We start from the raw sequence: 17,127 nt of genomic DNA, 5'->3' as shown, positions 1-17,127 counted from the left end.
TTAGAGTTGTATGACCTTCGATGTGTTAATTAAGCTCTCTGATCCTCAGTTTCATTCATTGTAAAATGAAGTTAATATACTTATTCAAAAAGAAGTAGCAAAAGCTTTAAAAATAATATTGTAAAGCAGCTACATGGAATCTTTCAAAAGGCAAAATAATGCTAAAGTTACAATCTTGAGTTCCCTACAAATGATTAGTAACAGCCTCTATTCTCTTTTTGGCATCAGCTCTATGTCAGCTATTGATATCTACTTAATCAATGATTCTCAAATCTGGTCACACACTACAATCATCAGAGCAGCATTTCAAAACTAGCCATCCCCTGGTCCCAGACCAAGAGAATTAAATTAGAATGGGTGGGGCCGTGAGAACCCAAGAATTAGTGTGAAAGTACCCAGATGACTCTCATGTTGAAACCTCAGAGAAGTCACTCAACTTCAAGTATTCAAGAACTCAGTTCATACAATCAGTGAAACTTTAGAACCAGTAACGCTCCTCAACAAAAGCTTAAGAAAGCAACTGTTAAATCATTCTTTAATTTTTCGTATGCCTTCAATTAACTCCATAGCTCCAAAGCTGCAAAATGAGAAAGAGAGCTTTTGTCCCCTCTGTACATTCCTGAAAATGTGCTTCAGAATCAAAATATTAAGATCCCTCAGAGCAAGATAAATTAAGCTTTTGACATTTAAATTTCAAAGGATTTTTTTTTTTAAAGCATATCTGGGCAAGTAAAGAACATAAGCACTAGTTCCAAAGATAAGCACCCAAGTTGATGTCAGCAATCATGTTGCTTTTTCTAAGTGATTAATGTCACTTTACTAAGTACTAATATAGAAAACTTAAATAAATTTACTAATTGGATATCCACGTTAGAGAAGGAAATCACTTTTGACTATCACTCTCTTCTCCAATGCAGCATTTCAATTTTCTAACCAGTGTCTCCAACAGTGTTGCTCTCTGCAAAAAAAAAAAAAAAAACGCAAACCAACCTAGGATTTCCACTTCGTAGAAACAAATATAAAAATGATTTATCATTTTTCATCTAGATCACTATGGAAGTTAAACCAGTCAACTTTCACATACATATGAAAACATATATATATGAATTAGATAGGAGTATATATGTATATGTATAGTATACATAAAATATGTAAATATATTATATATGAATGTACATATTACATTTGAATATATATAAAGTTGCATGCAAACTTTTTTCTCAAAGGAAAACCGAAACTGTTGTGACTCAATGTCTTTTGACATCTAAACTCTTAGCCTCATAACAAATTCCAAAAAGAAGCCCATAAGATACAGAACAACAAATATAAAGTGGATACTTCTGCATGATACTAAGAAACTGATCTAAAGCCAGGCACAGTGGCTTGTGACTGTAGTCTGAAGCTACGCAGGAGGCTGAATTAGGAGGATCACTTGGGCCCAAGAGGTCAAGGTCAGCCTGGGCAACATAGCAAGACTCCATCCTGTCTCAAAAGAAAGGGATCTAATCTAGAATGATAAGGGATTAAAGCGGTACAATGGAGGCCAAAATGAAACACATTCAAGATGACCACAGGATCAGACCCTTTTAAGGCAGGGACTTCACCAGCACAGACCCTACAGCAGCCACTATTTCTGTGCACCGTCGCTTCCACTGAAAAGAAAATGACACCCAACCCATATAATTCACAATGTTGTAGAATGCTAAATGTGAGTTAAATGTGTGAAGGCACCAAACAAACTTCAAACTATCCCTTTTGATGTTACAATTATTATTTAGAATGTTTCAAAGAAAAAGCAGCAGCTGAGAGGCCATAAAACAATTTTATTTTCCTAAAATAGTTATTCCCCGAATGGGCTAATTTATCATAGAATTAATAAAAGTGAAGATAAGGAGGATATCAACTACATTTTTCCTGAAATGTATTAAAATATTACAGAGTTAATGGTTAAATATAAGTTATCCGTTAAAATGTATAACGTTATGGTATGGTATATCATACCGTGGTCAAGAAAAGATTAAAAGCAATTAACAAAATGAACTAGGCACTTGGAGTTTTTCTTCTGGTTTTACTACTAATTTGCTGGGACTTCAACACACTCACTCAGTGTTTCTGAGCTTCAGATTCTCATCTATAAAATGTGGAGAACAACACTTGCTGCTATGTTAAAATGACATGTTACAACAATGTAAAACTTTGAAAATTACAGAGGAATTCTTTCCAACAGTAATATCCAAGGATAAAGACTAAACTAGGCTTCATTGTCTAATAAAGTAATGAGTTATGATATAATTAGTCAGTTTTATAGCAAGAAATTTATCTCCAAAACCTAACAATTATAACATATTAAGATTTCTGCCTGCCACCTCCCAAATACCCTTATCTAGGTATTTTTCCCCCAGTTTAAACCCTTTATATTCTGGGCTTTTGAGAAAGAACAGAAGCAATACTGAATATTAAATATTCAACAAATCTTATATGACAGGCATTCGGAATATGCCAAAGGACAAGTTAGACAAGTGAAAGAAGACAAATGAGGTAGAGAAGTAATTTGTTCATGTTGATATTTTTCAGGTAGTGATAACTTCTCTGAGAAGAATAATGTAAAGTAAAATGATAGAACTACTGTGTTATTTTAGATAAGGTGTTGACACATTTTCCCTACTTAAATTTGAAAAGGGGAGGGCAAAAGTCCTTTACAAATGTTTGACAAATTAGATAAAGCTCTTTTGTACTTTGTTTTTAAGCAAAGAACTTATCAGTTTAACCTTTAAATTCTCAAAAGGGGCTGGGCGCACTGGCTTATACTGGTAAACCCAACACTTTGGGAAGCCAAGGTGAGAGGATTGCCTGAAGCCTGGGGTTTCGGATCAGCCTAGGCAACATAGCAAAACCTTGTCTCTACATTAAAATAAAATATCAAGAGTAAAGTCTGAAGGTTCTTACTATAGTTATGATTGCCAGCAAAAAGTGTTCTTCTGTTTCTTCAACACAGAGCCATCTGACCTCACCTATTTTACTTAAAAGTCCCCAGTGACTTCTGAACACCCATGGGTGTATTTTGTGAAAGCAGGTATGTTTTTCTTTCTTTTTCGTTTTTTAAAGTACCTTAACCTAATCCAATTCCAAATCCAATTTAATTCTATCTTATTTTGCAATCCCTGAATACGGAAATGTATCCTGACAGCTGTCTCATCGTCAATTCACATAATTCTGCAGCTCCACTTACGAACCTTGCTTGTATGCTCAATATCTTTCTACCAATATATTTCTTTACTCATCCTGATGTGAGAATATATGTAAGGATATATGAAAATATTTAAGCAATGAAAAACCTGGGGAAAGAAAAGAAATGAAAGTCAACAGTGAAAGGAATATTTGCAGAAAGGAGAAAGTGAACTTGAGCAAAATTAAATAATTAATACACTACATGTTTCCTCTATGTAAAAATTATACTAAATATCTTTTAGATTAGTCATGTTGCTTTGAGACTTTTCCATGTTTCCTCTAGACAGCTGCCAATGTTCGCATGGTCTCTGATGAATAAACATGCTGTGACTTGCTTCTAAGGAAACGCCTGTCATGTTCCAGGGAAAAATGACTTCTACACTCTTAAATCAGGAAAACTGTACAAGTCTCATTCATTAGTGACAACGTCGATTTTTCCTTAACGTTTCTATTTCTGGAATGCTCGTATTCTCATTAGGGCATTTCTGCGTTCAGATTAACTAACAAAATAAACTATGTTGGAGGAACACTTATGCTGGGGGGAAAAAAAGTTGTACTACATCAAACGAGTTTCCCACTTGAGAAACTCAACTACCACCCAGGTTACTCCTGAACTATTTACCAAGACCAAGGTTATTTTCAGGTTTTCTTCATCTCTTGCAGAACTACTTGTTCTCATTACTGTTTACTCAAACGCTTAGCAAGGTGACTATTAGCATATCTGGCAGGAAGACATGGCTCATTTAATATTAACTCACCATGTGACAGCCCCTTCCTCTCTTCTCAAACATGTGAGGATAAAAAGAAAAGTAGAGTTGTTTGCAATCTGATTTGCGCTGGGTTTTGGCACCAGCAATTGGCCACAGGCACACACACCCCCAATCAGAGGCGCGCACCCCGCTCGCTCCCGGAACTGTCATGCGGGCTGACAGCTGGCACACCCTCCTGTCGCCCTCCACCCGCCTGCAGAAAGCCCACTCCTTACAGTCACCTTGACATTGCTCACCTGCCTGGGCCTCAGCCCACGACCAAGGAAACTTTTGCCCTCCCTCCCCAGGAGCTCACTTACAGGTATCGTCCACCGCTCCCCCAGAGCCCAAACAAGGGTCCCTTTGTTACAATTTTTGCTCCCGGACTCGTCACCCAATTCCTGGCATTCAGCTGGCCTTCAGCAACCCAGGGCAGCCCTGGTAGGAAGGCAACCAAAAACGACCCGAGCCCTCCGCCCGGGCGGCCTCCGAGAAGGCCGGGAGGAAGCAGCCTCCCCGGCCGCGTGGAGGACAGTCAGTGAGTCAGCCCGCCGGCAGGGCAGCGAGTTGCCAGCCAGGTGAAACGGCCGAGGCCTCGCTGTCCTCGCCGGCCTCGCCCTCCCCAGTAAGAGGCGGCGCGGCGCTCTGGGCTTACCCGGCTGCGGCGTCCTGCGGGCGCGGGGTTCGGCCGTCCATCGCCCTGCGGGGCGCTGCGCGGGCTCCAGCTCCCAGGCGGCGCGTCACTGCTGGGGTGGGAGAGGCCGGCGGGTCAGGGCGGGACGCGCGCCTTCCCGAGGCCGGAGCGAAGCTGGCTGAGCGTCAAGAGCCCGCCCGAGCCGCCCCAGCCCCGGCCGGCCCGCCTCCCGGGTGCGCTTCCACCTGCGGACCTCCGCTCCCAGCCCGCGGGCGCCGCCGCAGTCGCTGCAAGGTCTAGCGGGCGCCCTAAGCACCGCGGAGGAGGCGGCGGCGCTGCAGCCCCCGCCCCGTGGGGTTTACTGGGTAGCCATTTGGCGCCTCTCGGGGAGGGAGAGGAGCTGCCGGGGCTGGAAGAGGAGGAGGAGCGGGGCCGGGCGCACGGGTACCGCTGCCACGCCGGCAGCGCACTCCCAGGCTCCTCCGGCCGAGTTTGCACAAACAAAACGCCCTAGGAAAACTTTTCCCGAAGAGAAGTTGGGAGGGCTGATCTCTTTTTTCCCACCCAAGGCTCCTACGTTCTTTTCCAAAGGAGACAGTAGCTCGCCTGTTCTCCCTCGCGGCTTCCTCTCCTACTCTTCCCTCCCCCGGCCCGCGCTCCTGCCGCTCGGCTTTCAAGCCAGGACTTGAATGGAGAAGCGGCAACCCCTGCGAGGCTCAGCCCAGCGCGGGCAGGGCGGACTCAGCGCCTCCCCTGTCCCGCGGGCGGGGTGCGGGCGCTGGCTGGGCGCTGGGGGCCTCGCTGGAGCCCGCTCTCTCACTCACCCTGCCCCATTTCCCTGCCCGGAGTCCAGGAGCTCGCCGCCGCGTCTGCAGCACGGCCGCCCAGAAGTGGGGACCAGCTCGGCGGCATCGAAGCGAGGGAAGCAGCGAGCCGGAGAGGGGAACGGGGCGGGGGTGGGCCGGGAGCGAGTTGGAATTTCCTTCCCTCAGGGCTTCGGGTCTTTGGGATCCGGCTGGGGAAGCTGAACCGAAAGGAAGCTCCCAGACGGGGTGTTCCCATTTCCACCGCTAGGGCTGCGCTTCGGGAAGGCTGGTGCCCCCGAGCCGGACAGGTGCGGGGGGAAGGGAGGTTACCTGCCTTGCCAGGATCCACGGGGAGGATTGGGGCCTCCGCGGAATGCGGACAGAAACTCACAGAGTGGGGCCTGCAGCTTGCCCTCCCTGGAGTCTGACCCTCGACGTCCAGGATTTTTTTTTTAATTTGTGTTTTTAACTTGACCTTTAAGATTGCCATTCTTTTAAAAGTGCACCTGTGACACAGATCTAACTGGTGGCAGGTTTAAGCTTGCCCTGTCTTCAGAGGCATTTTTTGTAAAAGCCTGTAACAGCTCTGACATGAGAACTGGACAACAGTATGTCTGATGACAGTCTATAAACTAAGAATTAAGTAATAGATTGTATTCACTTGTTGGAAGTTTTACAAGGGTAAAGGAATCAGACACAGCTGTGTGCTTGTTTGTACGTTTTAGTATCCACGTGCATGCCCTTTAGATTATTCTTTACACCGGACAGACAGGTACTAGGTTGGTGCAAAAGTAACTGCGGTTTTTGCCATTTTTTTTTTTTTTAAAGTAATGACAAAACCGTAATTACCTTTGCACCACCCTAATATATTTACATATTTTATATTTTTCATAAGTGCCAATTGTTTTAAGATGCGCGCCATTCTGATGGGCCCAAAAATGTGTTTTCAGGAACATCCTGCAGGGGACTTCTGTTGCAGCACTAACATCAAGTAATAAACCTGTGTTAGCCACTGATAGAATAACGTTTGGCAGGTATTACAATTAAACTGATATTAATGCTCCTTTAGTTGTTTATCCATTGCAGCAACAAAAAAGATTGCTGAACTAAATGCCTAGCAATGTGCCATTTGTCTATCACACGCAGGCATTGGTATTTATTTCAGTGCGTAATGTCATTTCAGTGCATCTTAAATATGAAAAGAAAAAACACATGGCTCATTTGGATTACAATACTGGAACCATATTAGAAAAAGTTGCTTTTAGAGATTTTAACTAAGAGTAAAGCAATTTATTTAAATACCTCTGGATTTTAGTCTTTAAACAATAACTCTAATTAAACAATTTCATGAATGATTTATGCTTCTGAATACGGAGCTGTGCAAGCTTTTACAGTTGCTTGCACAGACAATGATGCAAATATTGAGTAATAGTGAAACTACCTGAAAGTCCGTAACTTTCAATCACAAGACAAGATTAAATCTTTAATTGGTTTCAGCCTTAATTTATGACATACTAGTAATATTATGGACTCTAATACTAGTAAGATTAGGCTAATCTTAGTCATAAAACATTCATAACATTTCGTAACCGCTGAAGGCATTTTCAGTGCTTACCACTTTTTGCTGTCCTCCTTCTGGTCCTAGGGAGAACTATATGCTCCACCCCATGGAAATTAGGTATGACCCTGTGACTTTGATAAGTGGAAATGTGAACAGACATGAAATGCTTTATTTCCTGGTGAAATTACTTAAGCCAGTGTTTGAGTCTCTGTGTTCCCTTCCTTTGCTGCTGCAATCATGAAAGCATGTATTAAAATGAAGGTGACACAAGACTGAAGGTTCTTGGAATGCTAAACTATTACTTAGAGCACAGCTGCCCTGGAGAGTCCCAGGACCTACAACAGAATCCACATAAGCAAGAAATAAGCTCATGTTGGGCAAAACCACTTAAGAGCACCACCAAGCTTGGTGGTCTTCACATATGGTACTAAGCTATCCTCACTGTAGCCAGTGATTAGCAAAATAATAATCACAGTTGCTATAAATCTTTTTTTTTTTTTGGAGGAGGCTTGTTCTTGTTGCCCAGGCTGGAGTGCAGTGATGTGATCTCGGCTCACTGCAACCTCCATCTCTGGGGTTCAAGCGATTCTCCTGCCTCAGCCTCCCGAGTAGCTGGGATTACAGGTGGCCGCCACCATGCCCAGCTAAGTTTTATATTTTTAGTAGAGACAAGGTTTCACCATGTTGGCCAGGCTGGTCTCGAACTCCTGACCTCAGGTGATCAGCCCACCTCGGCCTCCCAAAGTGCTGGAATTACAGGTGTGAGCCACCGTGCCTGGCTGCTATAAATCTTTTCACATAACAGGAGAAAACTGCCGTTTTCTAATCTTTCTAGTTATGCAGAGCTGTTTCAAAATTGCCCACGTTTCCAAGATTGTGCTCAATTTCCCCATTTGGGAATCTCCCCCTCTCTTCACCACCCAGCCGATCATTTTAAGTGCCTAAGCATAGGTATTATCCCCTCAAGAATATTTCCCTCATTGCAGAGATAGAAGTAGCCCTTCCCTTTCTTGGCCCCCAGTAGGTTCTGTTAGGTAGGGCAAGACCCCATTACGCTTTGTTTCAGTTATTCGTTTACATAATGCAGAGTTGGAGAGGTTTATTCTTTTTTTTTTTTTTTTTTTTTGAGATGGAGTCTTGCTGTCATCCAGGCTGGACTGCAGTGGCACGATCTTAGCTCACTGTAACCTCCACCACCTGGGTTCAAGTGATTCTCCTGCCTCAGCCTCCCGAATAGCTGGGACTACAGGTGTGTGCCACATGCCCGGCTAATTTTTTATATTTTTAGTAGAGATGGGGTTTCACCATGTTGGCCAGGCTGGTCTTGAACTCCTGACCTCATGATCCGCCTGCCTCGGCCTCCCAAAGTGCTGGTGTGTCTGGAATTGGTGGGTTCTTGGTCTCACTGACTTCAAGAATGAAGCCGCAGACCCTTGCGGTGAGTGTTACAGCTCTTAAGGTGGCACATCTGGAGTTGTTCGTTCCTTCTGATGTTCGGATGTGTTCGGAGTTTTTTCCTTCTAGTAGGTTTGTGGTCTCGCTGGCTCAGGAGTGAAGCTGCAGACCTTTGTGGTGAGCGTTACAGCTTTTTTTTTTTTTGAGATGGAGTCTCGCTCTGTCGCCCAGGCTGGAGTGACGTGGCACAATCTCGGCTCACTGCAAGCTCCGCCTCCCGGGTTCACGCCATTCTCCTGCCTCAGCCTCTCTGAGTAGCCGGGACTACAGGCGCCCGCCACGACGCCCAGCTAATTTTTCTTGTATTTTTTTTAGTAGAGACGGGGTTTCACTGTGTTATCCAGGATGGTCTCGATCTCCTGACCTTGTGATCCGCCCGCCTCGGCCTCCCAAAGTGCTGGGATTACAAGCGTGAGCCACCGCGCCTGGCCGAGTGTTACAGCTTTTAAGGCGGCATGTCTGGAGTTGTTGGTTCTTCCTGCTGGGCTCGTGGTCTATGCTGGCTTCAGGAGTAAAGCTGCAGACCTTCACGGTGAGTGTTACAGCTCATTAAAAGCAGTGTGGACCCAAAGAGTAAGTAGTAGCAAGATTTATTGCAAAGAGCAAAGGAACTAAGCTTCCATAGTGTGGAAGGGGACCCGAGCGGATTACCGCTGCTGGCTCGGGCAGCCTGCTTTTATTCTTATCTGGCCCCACCCACATCCTGCTGATTGGTAGAGCCGAGTGGTCTGTTTCGACAGGGCGCTGATTGGTGCGTTTACAATACCTGAGCTAGACACAGAGGTTCTCCACATCCCCACCACAGTAGCTAGATACAGTGTCAACACAAAAGTTCTCCAAGGCCCCCACCTGAGTAGCTAGATACAGAGTGTCGATTGGTGCATTCACAAACCCTGAGCTAGACACAGGGTGCTGATTGGTGTATTTACAATCCCTGAGCTAGACATAAAGGTTCTCCACAACCCCACCAGACTCAGGAGCCCAGCTGGCTTCACGCAGTGGATCCCACGCCGGGGCTGCAGGTGGAGCTGCGTGCCAGTCCCGTGCCGTGCACCCACACTCCTCAGCCCTTGGGTGGTCGATGGGACTAGGCACCGTGGAGCAGGGGGCGGTGCTCATTGGGGAGGCTCGGCCGCACAGGAGCCCATGGAGGGGGTGGGAGGCTCAGGCATGGCGGGCTGCAGGTCCCGAGCCCTGCTCCGCAGGAAGGCAGCTAAGGCCTGGCGAGAAATCGAGCACAGCGCCGGTGGGCTGGCACTGCTGGGGGACCCAGTACACCCTCCGCAGCCGCTGGCCCGGGTGCTAAGCCCCTCATTGCCCGGGGCCGGCAGGGTCTGCCGGAGGCTCCGAGTGCGGGGCCCGCCAAGCCCACGCCCACCCGGAACTCCAGCTGGCCCGCAAGCGCCGCGTGCAGCCCCATTTCCGGCTGGCGCCTCTCCCTCCACACCTCCCTGCAAGCTGAGGGAGCCAGCTCCGGTCTTTGCCAGCCCAGAAAGGGGACTGCCAGCACGCTGTCACCTCTCACTGGGATTATAGGCGTGAGCTACAGTGCCTAGCCTATTCTTAAAGGACCACGTCTTATCCTTTGTCTCCTGAAAGCATAGCCCAGAACACAGGAGACTTTCCACCAATATTTGTGCACTGAATAAAGGAATGAAGGAAACCTTCAGGCCTTCCCTCCTCAGAAGAATCCTAAAAGGAACTTGAGTCAGGGAAAGACTTCAACTCAAAGGGGCTGGTAGGCCATTTTAAATGGAACAGATGGAAGGTGAGTTTGTCTTACTAGAGAAAGAAGAGTTGTTCTTCACATGGTTACCTGATGGAATTAGTACCAAAATCGATGGGTAGAATGAAGCTAAATGAAGGTCCACTTGGCTATATATTTCTCTGAATAATAATCTAGATTTCAGATTCCTACTGGACAGTAATAAATGGAAAGGAGGTTTACATGCTTAATAAATACCTGTGTGCTTATATAAAAAGCAGACAGGCATGTTAAAGTGGGCCATAATGGTTGGAGTTTGTCTAAAATTATTGTAAACTATTTGGAATAATGAAAACATTTTTAAATGCTTATTTTAAGTATGTTTTTATTCCACTATAAGTACCACTTGAAAAGCTTTATTTAAAACTGAAAAATTACACTTAAAAGGTAGTTAATATCGTTCTGTGCATTTCACCTTTGCATATTACAACCTAAAGGAAGTGTTTATTTTATGTCTTCTTAGATTGTGTACACGTGTGTGTTTGTGGTTTTATATAACAAGATCAGGGTTGTTACATTTCAATTTTAATAAAAGTCTTATTTCAGACTTTGTATTTCATGGAAACTGCCCAATCTCAGACAATATGTTACCTTATTTATGCATAAGACTTTGTTGATGAAAACAGGGAACTGAAAGTCAGAATTGTAGCTTTATTCTCAATTCAGTAATATATGCATAATAGTTAATTATCCTTTCATCTCTGTGTAGTGCTTTCATAATTTAGAGTATTCCTGCATGTATTAACACATAGAAAGTGTTTTTAGAATTTGATGTCCCCATATAAATGCTTCATGAGAGATTTATCCTAAAATACCAAAAATATTTTCTTTGGCTGTCAGGAATCCTGGGCCAGGTTTTGTAATTAGCCACTGCTGTCTTTATCACGGGTGTATCTCCTTTTCCGTTCCCTCCTATTCCAATTTATAATCTTATTTTAATGCCTTTTTTTTCAAACTGACCAACGATTAGTAGGTAAGAATAAACTCAACAGATATGTTTGTTGAAATATTATAGTTTCCTTAACACAGAAATGTCTATTCATGAAAAAAAATTTTTGATTTTGTTTCGTTGAGAACTTTTTTCTTCTTTGCGCTGAAGTTAGAAATATACAAAGGAAAATATGAAAAATTGTCAACAACTCTTAAATAATTAAATCTTTACTTTGATGTCCAATGTATGCAATTATAATAAAAACTCACAGAATTAGTTTTGTCCATTGGAACTAAAGCCAATTGTTAAACATTTTAAAGTCAAATGTAATAGCTAAAGGCTGTATTGTTTATGTAGTTTTTTTTAATAACCATAGTAATTGTAGCCATTTTAACTCTCATCATATCTATTTTAGTATGTGAGTTAAATGACATACTCAAATGAAGTGATAATACACTTATTCATACTTTCAAGTTTAATGCATGCCCCCTTCTTTAAGTACTAGAGATAACAAATATTTTTGTAGAGTAATTGAGTGTGGGAGATATTTTTATCCAGTTATATTGTTTAACAGAAGAAATAAAAATCATATTTGGCTAATTTATTCTTAAAATGTAAATAAATCCCTGTTTTCCCTGTATGAAGTGTAGTTTTTACTTTGATATCAAAGTTTGAAGAAAATAAATACAATACTATTTTTAAAGGGAAAATATGAATTACACTGTTCATGGTCCCATATTTGGAATTACAGAGGTATTTTGTATACCTTTTCTATTCTGGAGGGTCATTTACAAATAAGCCTTCTAGAGATTGAAAGAACCAAAATAGATGTGCTTTGTTGTCCATTTTAATGAGTTTTTAACTCATCAGATTTTATATTTAGAAACATGAAAAATCACTGAACATTTTTTAGAATAGAACTTCCAAGAAGATTATATATTCATGAATTAAATTTTATTTCAATAAAAGGAGAATTTTATTGGATATCTGCTATACCAAGAATTGGGCTGGGACAACAAAGATCACAAAGATAGTGCCTTTGCCTTTGAGGGGCTCACGGACTATTGGGCTCATCAGTACTATTTTTGTGACTCTCAATCACTTAAAATCTTAAGGAAATTGGTCAGTAATCAGTGTAGGGCCTTTTACTGCTCTCCCAAAAGATAAATAATTTTCCAGTCCTAAGTATCAGAAGAAGAAATGCCTGAGCTTGGTATGCTACTTCTTAAAATGGTGCTATATTTCTATATTATCATATTCAATGCTAAAAGAGACTCTTTATTAATATGTACACATTCCAGAATAGAAGTGAGGCCTGGGGAAACGTGCACGAGCATGCAGATGTGTAATTTTGTGCTATGAGCATGAAAGAGGGCAGAGTTTTCAGTGTGCCCATTCAAATTTCAAGCTCAGATTCTCCTCCATCAACACGAAGTTAACTAAAATCTACTTTCTCATTTCCCTCTTTAAGATATCCTTTTGTCAAATAAGTTTCTGTTTCTGGATTCTGTAATTCTGTTGGCAGTAGTTTTCTTACTCGTTGGTAGTAAATAAGCCCTTTTATCACATTAAAGTATCAGTTTTGTTCAAAGTACGTTGGTAATTTAAAATTCAAATACCATTGAAATATGGGCGTTTCTTTAAACAAAAAAGGATAAGGACAAAAAAAAGTCAACTTTTATCTATTTTATATGATACAATTAACTAAATCTTGGTATTTAGGATTTTACATTGCGTATTCAATTCTAACTATAACTGGAAGCTGCATCGCTCCCTTTCTGTCTTAAAGAGCTTCCTAAAGCCTTAACTGCTTGTCAGTTTCCATGTATTTCAAAATGTACAGCTTTGAGCCAAGTAGCCACTGATTTGGCTTTCCAGGCATAAAACCTAACAAGTCTCAGCATATTTCATCCTGGCAGGGTTCCTTGCCCCTCCCGTGCCTTTTCTCCTGGGAGGCTGAGTGTGTGTGCGGTTAACTAAGTACCACAGTGGTTAAGAGCTCAGGCTCTGGAGCCAGACAGATTTGAGTTTACATCCCTGGATTTGATTCTTACTATCTCGGTGACATCAGGAAATTTACTCTTCCTGGCAAAGAGTAAGTGTCCAGTGAGGGTAATGGAGGCCCTTATTAAACAAATGTTACAAATGGGAGCCAGCTGTGTCTCTGTAAGCCGCCATCTGTAAAGCAGAAAATTTCCTCCTCCCAGGTGAGAGCTCTGGCTTCTTGCTCTATAGTGACCTTGGGTAAATCACTTAACTGTGGGATCTTCAATTTCCTTATCTCTGTAATGAATCTGTAAATATTCTGTGATCTCTGAGTTTTCTCACTATCTATGTTGAGTAATCAAGCTCATTGTGTTAAAAACTATTGAATTCATATATATGGACTATTAATAACAAGATGTCACATACAGCCCCTTGCAAAGCACTCTCACTTATTGAATCTAGTTTGAGCCACTTAAGGGCTTGCAGAGATTCACATTCATATCCTTATTTCACTGTTCTGGAAACTGAAGCAAAGACTTGCCCAAAGCCTTGATACTAGTAAAGTAGCAAAACTAGAATCAAGTTATTTCTTCTGGTTTTTACTTTATTTTGCAGTAGTATTACAGTTACCTCGTTGCAATCATAGCAGATTTAAAAAGTTATCCCAGGGCAAATAAATATTATTGTGTGAGCAGCATGCTGAATATCTTCTCCTATCTCCTAGGCCAGCTTCAAAGGTACTGCCTACCTGAACCTGCCTTGTCTCAAAGGACACACTTCAGTCTGGAGAGAGTTTAAGGTTGTAGACATATCCATTTTCATTTACGGAATATGAAGATCAGGGAGGCAAAATATAAAGAGGAAAAATTAAGAGATGATCAGAAAGTCAGATGCATTCTGGAATGAGTACCCTTGACCATACCAAGAACAACGACTCTATAAAAATGTGAAGTCTTGTTATTATTAGTCCATGTTCTACGTGGGATCCACCCAAGATATTGAAAACTGTATAGAACAGGGTGAAATTGAATCAGATCATTCTGTACTCCTAACAAGGTCCACCCCATGAGAGACTTGCAGCAGAATTAATGACACTGTATATTTTCCTCGACCAACAACAACAACAACAACAATCGAGGAAAATCAAAGGCAGCCTGAGATGGAAAAGAACACAAAATGAAAATTTGGATTACAAATAGTATGATGGGAAGAACACACTGCCAAAAGTCCACCTAGTATGTTGAAATCACTGTTTCTAGCACATATAAGGTATGATTTTTTAGTGTTTTAAACATTCATTATTGGCTACTTTAACTATTTTTCCTTGGTAACTGCAGCAGAAATTGAAAAATGATAGAAAAGCAGAAAAGAATGGCATAACTTATTAGATATATGTAAGTGTGTGAACTTTGGGTTTTATTGTTTAGCTCATCTAGTAACTTGGGAAAATAATAGCTATTCCATAAGATTGTTGAGAAAATTACATGAGAGAACACAGTTAACAGACTTAGCTGAATGTCTAGCATATAGAGGGCACTCAGGCATCCCTGGCATACAGGTATGAGTCTGCAATTAACAAGGTAATGGAAAGAGTGTTGCAGATCTCTGACTGAAGTATTTTCTCCTGGGCTTACAGTATTTATCAGCTATCATAATACAAGTGAGTAGCAAGATAAGCTTACTTAAATAAGGTGATTTTCTTGTTTGATGTATTTTTATATGATTGCATATTTACAAGGGCTACAGTGTATATTTCAGGGATAGTGATACATATTTTCTAGATCTTTACAATTTTCTGTTGTAATGAATAGAGTGCATAATTTTGATCAACAAAGAACAAATATTTTCATTCAGAGACCTAGGAATGTACTAAGTAAATAAATAATTGTTTTTGGAATGAAAAACAAAAATGGGATTAAGATTTTTTTTTTCTGACCGTGTTAAAGGAAACCATGCCATTTTTTCTTTTTACTTTTTTTTTTAAATACCCAGACTTCAAAACTACCATATCAGTTTTAACTTCTCAATCTCCTACTACTACATGGGGACTATTTGTGATAATCAGTGACCTTTTACATAGAATGCTATTAAAATATAGTTTTACGTCTGGCAAATATAAGACTCCTTTCTTCTCTACATATTTTGATTTAAATGAAGTATTGCCTCATTACTCCAGGTGTGATTCTTATGTATGTTATAAATTTTGTGATCTGTCAATACCACAGAACAAGCTGAGCTATGGTTAACACTATTTCAACATCGAAGAACTTTCTTCCAGTTCTTTCTGAAATATGCCAGTAAAAGAAAAAAGTTTGAGGAAGTTGAAGAATGTAAGAAATTGGTGGAGCAAGCTAGTGGTGGTTTTAGAATACAGTCTTTTTGTTTGTGAGTTCTGTGCTTCAGTCGAAATCAGTCATAGCAGTCTAGCAAAACCAATGAATTACCTAAGTTATTTCAGAATTAGTATGTATTTTAAATATCAAAATCAAGTCAATTCACTGAAGCTAGGCATTCTGCAATTATCATAGTTTCATTAGTGGAAATTCAAAATCCTATATCTGAAAAATATTTTTAAAAATAATTTTGTAATTTTTAGTTTCTTTATCAATAAAATGGTGATACAACAGTATCATCATCTGTGTTGCAGGGTATGAATTATGAATAAGTATGGCAAATGACTGTGCTCTATTAAGAATATCTGATTGTAACAGAAATCATACAACATTAAACCTGAAAAAGACTTTAGATAACATGTGCTCAAACTATTCATTACATATATTAGAAAACTGAAGTTTATAAATAAGATAACCAGATTTAGTAAATAAAAATACAGGATAACCAGTTAAATTTGAATTTCAGATAAGCAGTGAATAAGTTTTTGGCATAAGTATGTCACCTGCAATATTTGCCTGTTATAAATAGTTATTTGTTACCTACCTTAAATTCAAATTTAACTGAATATCTTGCATTTTACCTGCCGACCCTCCCTGTAGAAGTATCATAATTCCTTTTGTTTGCTTCTTTGACCATATTTTGTACATTAAATCTCTAGACTTATTCATCCTATATGACTGTAACTTTGGAGCCTTTTACCCATTTTCCACCCCCAACCCCAATCCCACATCCCCCAACTCTAGTAACTATCATCCTACTCTCTGTTTTTATGTACTCAATTTTTTAAAAAAGATCGCACATATAAGAGAGCATGCAGCAATTCTCTTTGTGTGTCTTGCTTATTTCACTTAGCATAATGTGCTCTGGGTCCACCCGTGGTGTTGCAAATGGCAGGATCTTTTTTCTTCTTCTTCTTCTTCTTTTTTTTCTTTTTTTTTTTTTTTTTTTTTTTGAGACAGAGTCTCACTCTATCACCCAGGCTGGAGTGCAGTGGTGAGATCTCGGCTCACTGCAGCCTCCTCCTAGCAGGTTCAAGCGATTCTCCTGCCTCAGCCTCCTGAGTAGCTGGGACTACAGGCACGTGCCACCACACCTGGCTAATTTTTGTATTTTTAGTAGAGATGGTGTTTCGTCATGTTGGCCAGGCTGGCCTCAAACCCCTGACCTCAAGTAGGATCTTCTTTTTGAAGGCTGAATAATCCATTTACACACACACACACACAAACACACACACGCACAGTGTTTCCTTTATCCATTTATCCATCAATGGACACTTTGGTTGTTTCCACATCTTGGCTACTGTGACTAATGCTGCATTAAACACGGGTGTGCAGATAGCTTTATAAGGTGGTGATTTCATTTCCTTTGGGTATAAACCCAGAATAGGGATGACTGGATCATGTGGTTGTTCTATTTTTGATTTGTTTAGGAACCACCATACTGTTTTCCACAGTGGCTACATCCATCTACATTCCCAACAGAGTGTACAAAGTGTACAAGGGTTCCCTTTCTCCTCACCCTGACCAATGCTTTTTATTTCTTATTTTTCCTTTTTTTTTTTTTTTTTGAGACAGGGTCTCTCACTCTGTTGCCCAGGCTGGAGTACAGTGGCACAATC

At 41.2% G+C, this 17,127-nt stretch overlaps 1 protein-coding gene across 2 annotated transcripts in view; it reads right to left on the bottom strand.

Annotated features, from left to right (window-relative positions):
- The window catches only part of COBLL1 (cordon-bleu WH2 repeat protein like 1), a 158,687-nt gene extending 153,181 nt beyond the window's left edge, over positions 1–5,506 (bottom strand). For both annotated transcript variants that reach the window (XM_032755548.2, XM_058441577.1), the window contains exons 1-2: positions 5,436–5,506; positions 4,633–4,723 (exon numbers count right to left, since the gene is read on the bottom strand). In XM_032755548.2, coding sequence (XP_032611439.1) covers positions 4,633–4,723; positions 5,436–5,445 — 101 coding nt within the window. In that variant the 5' untranslated portion in view covers positions 5,446–5,506. The remainder of the gene's footprint in view (positions 1–4,632; positions 4,724–5,435) is intronic.
- Between the last annotated feature and the right edge of the window lie 11,621 nt (positions 5,507–17,127).

This window comes from Hylobates moloch, unplaced genomic scaffold (genome assembly GCF_009828535.3).
Source record: "Hylobates moloch isolate HMO894 unplaced genomic scaffold, HMol_V3 SCAFFOLD_1, whole genome shotgun sequence".
In the NCBI taxonomy this organism is placed as follows: domain Eukaryota; kingdom Metazoa; phylum Chordata; class Mammalia; order Primates; family Hylobatidae; genus Hylobates; species Hylobates moloch.
The sequence above is the reverse complement of the archived record's forward strand: the minus strand, read 5'-3'. Positions and strand labels throughout refer to the sequence as shown.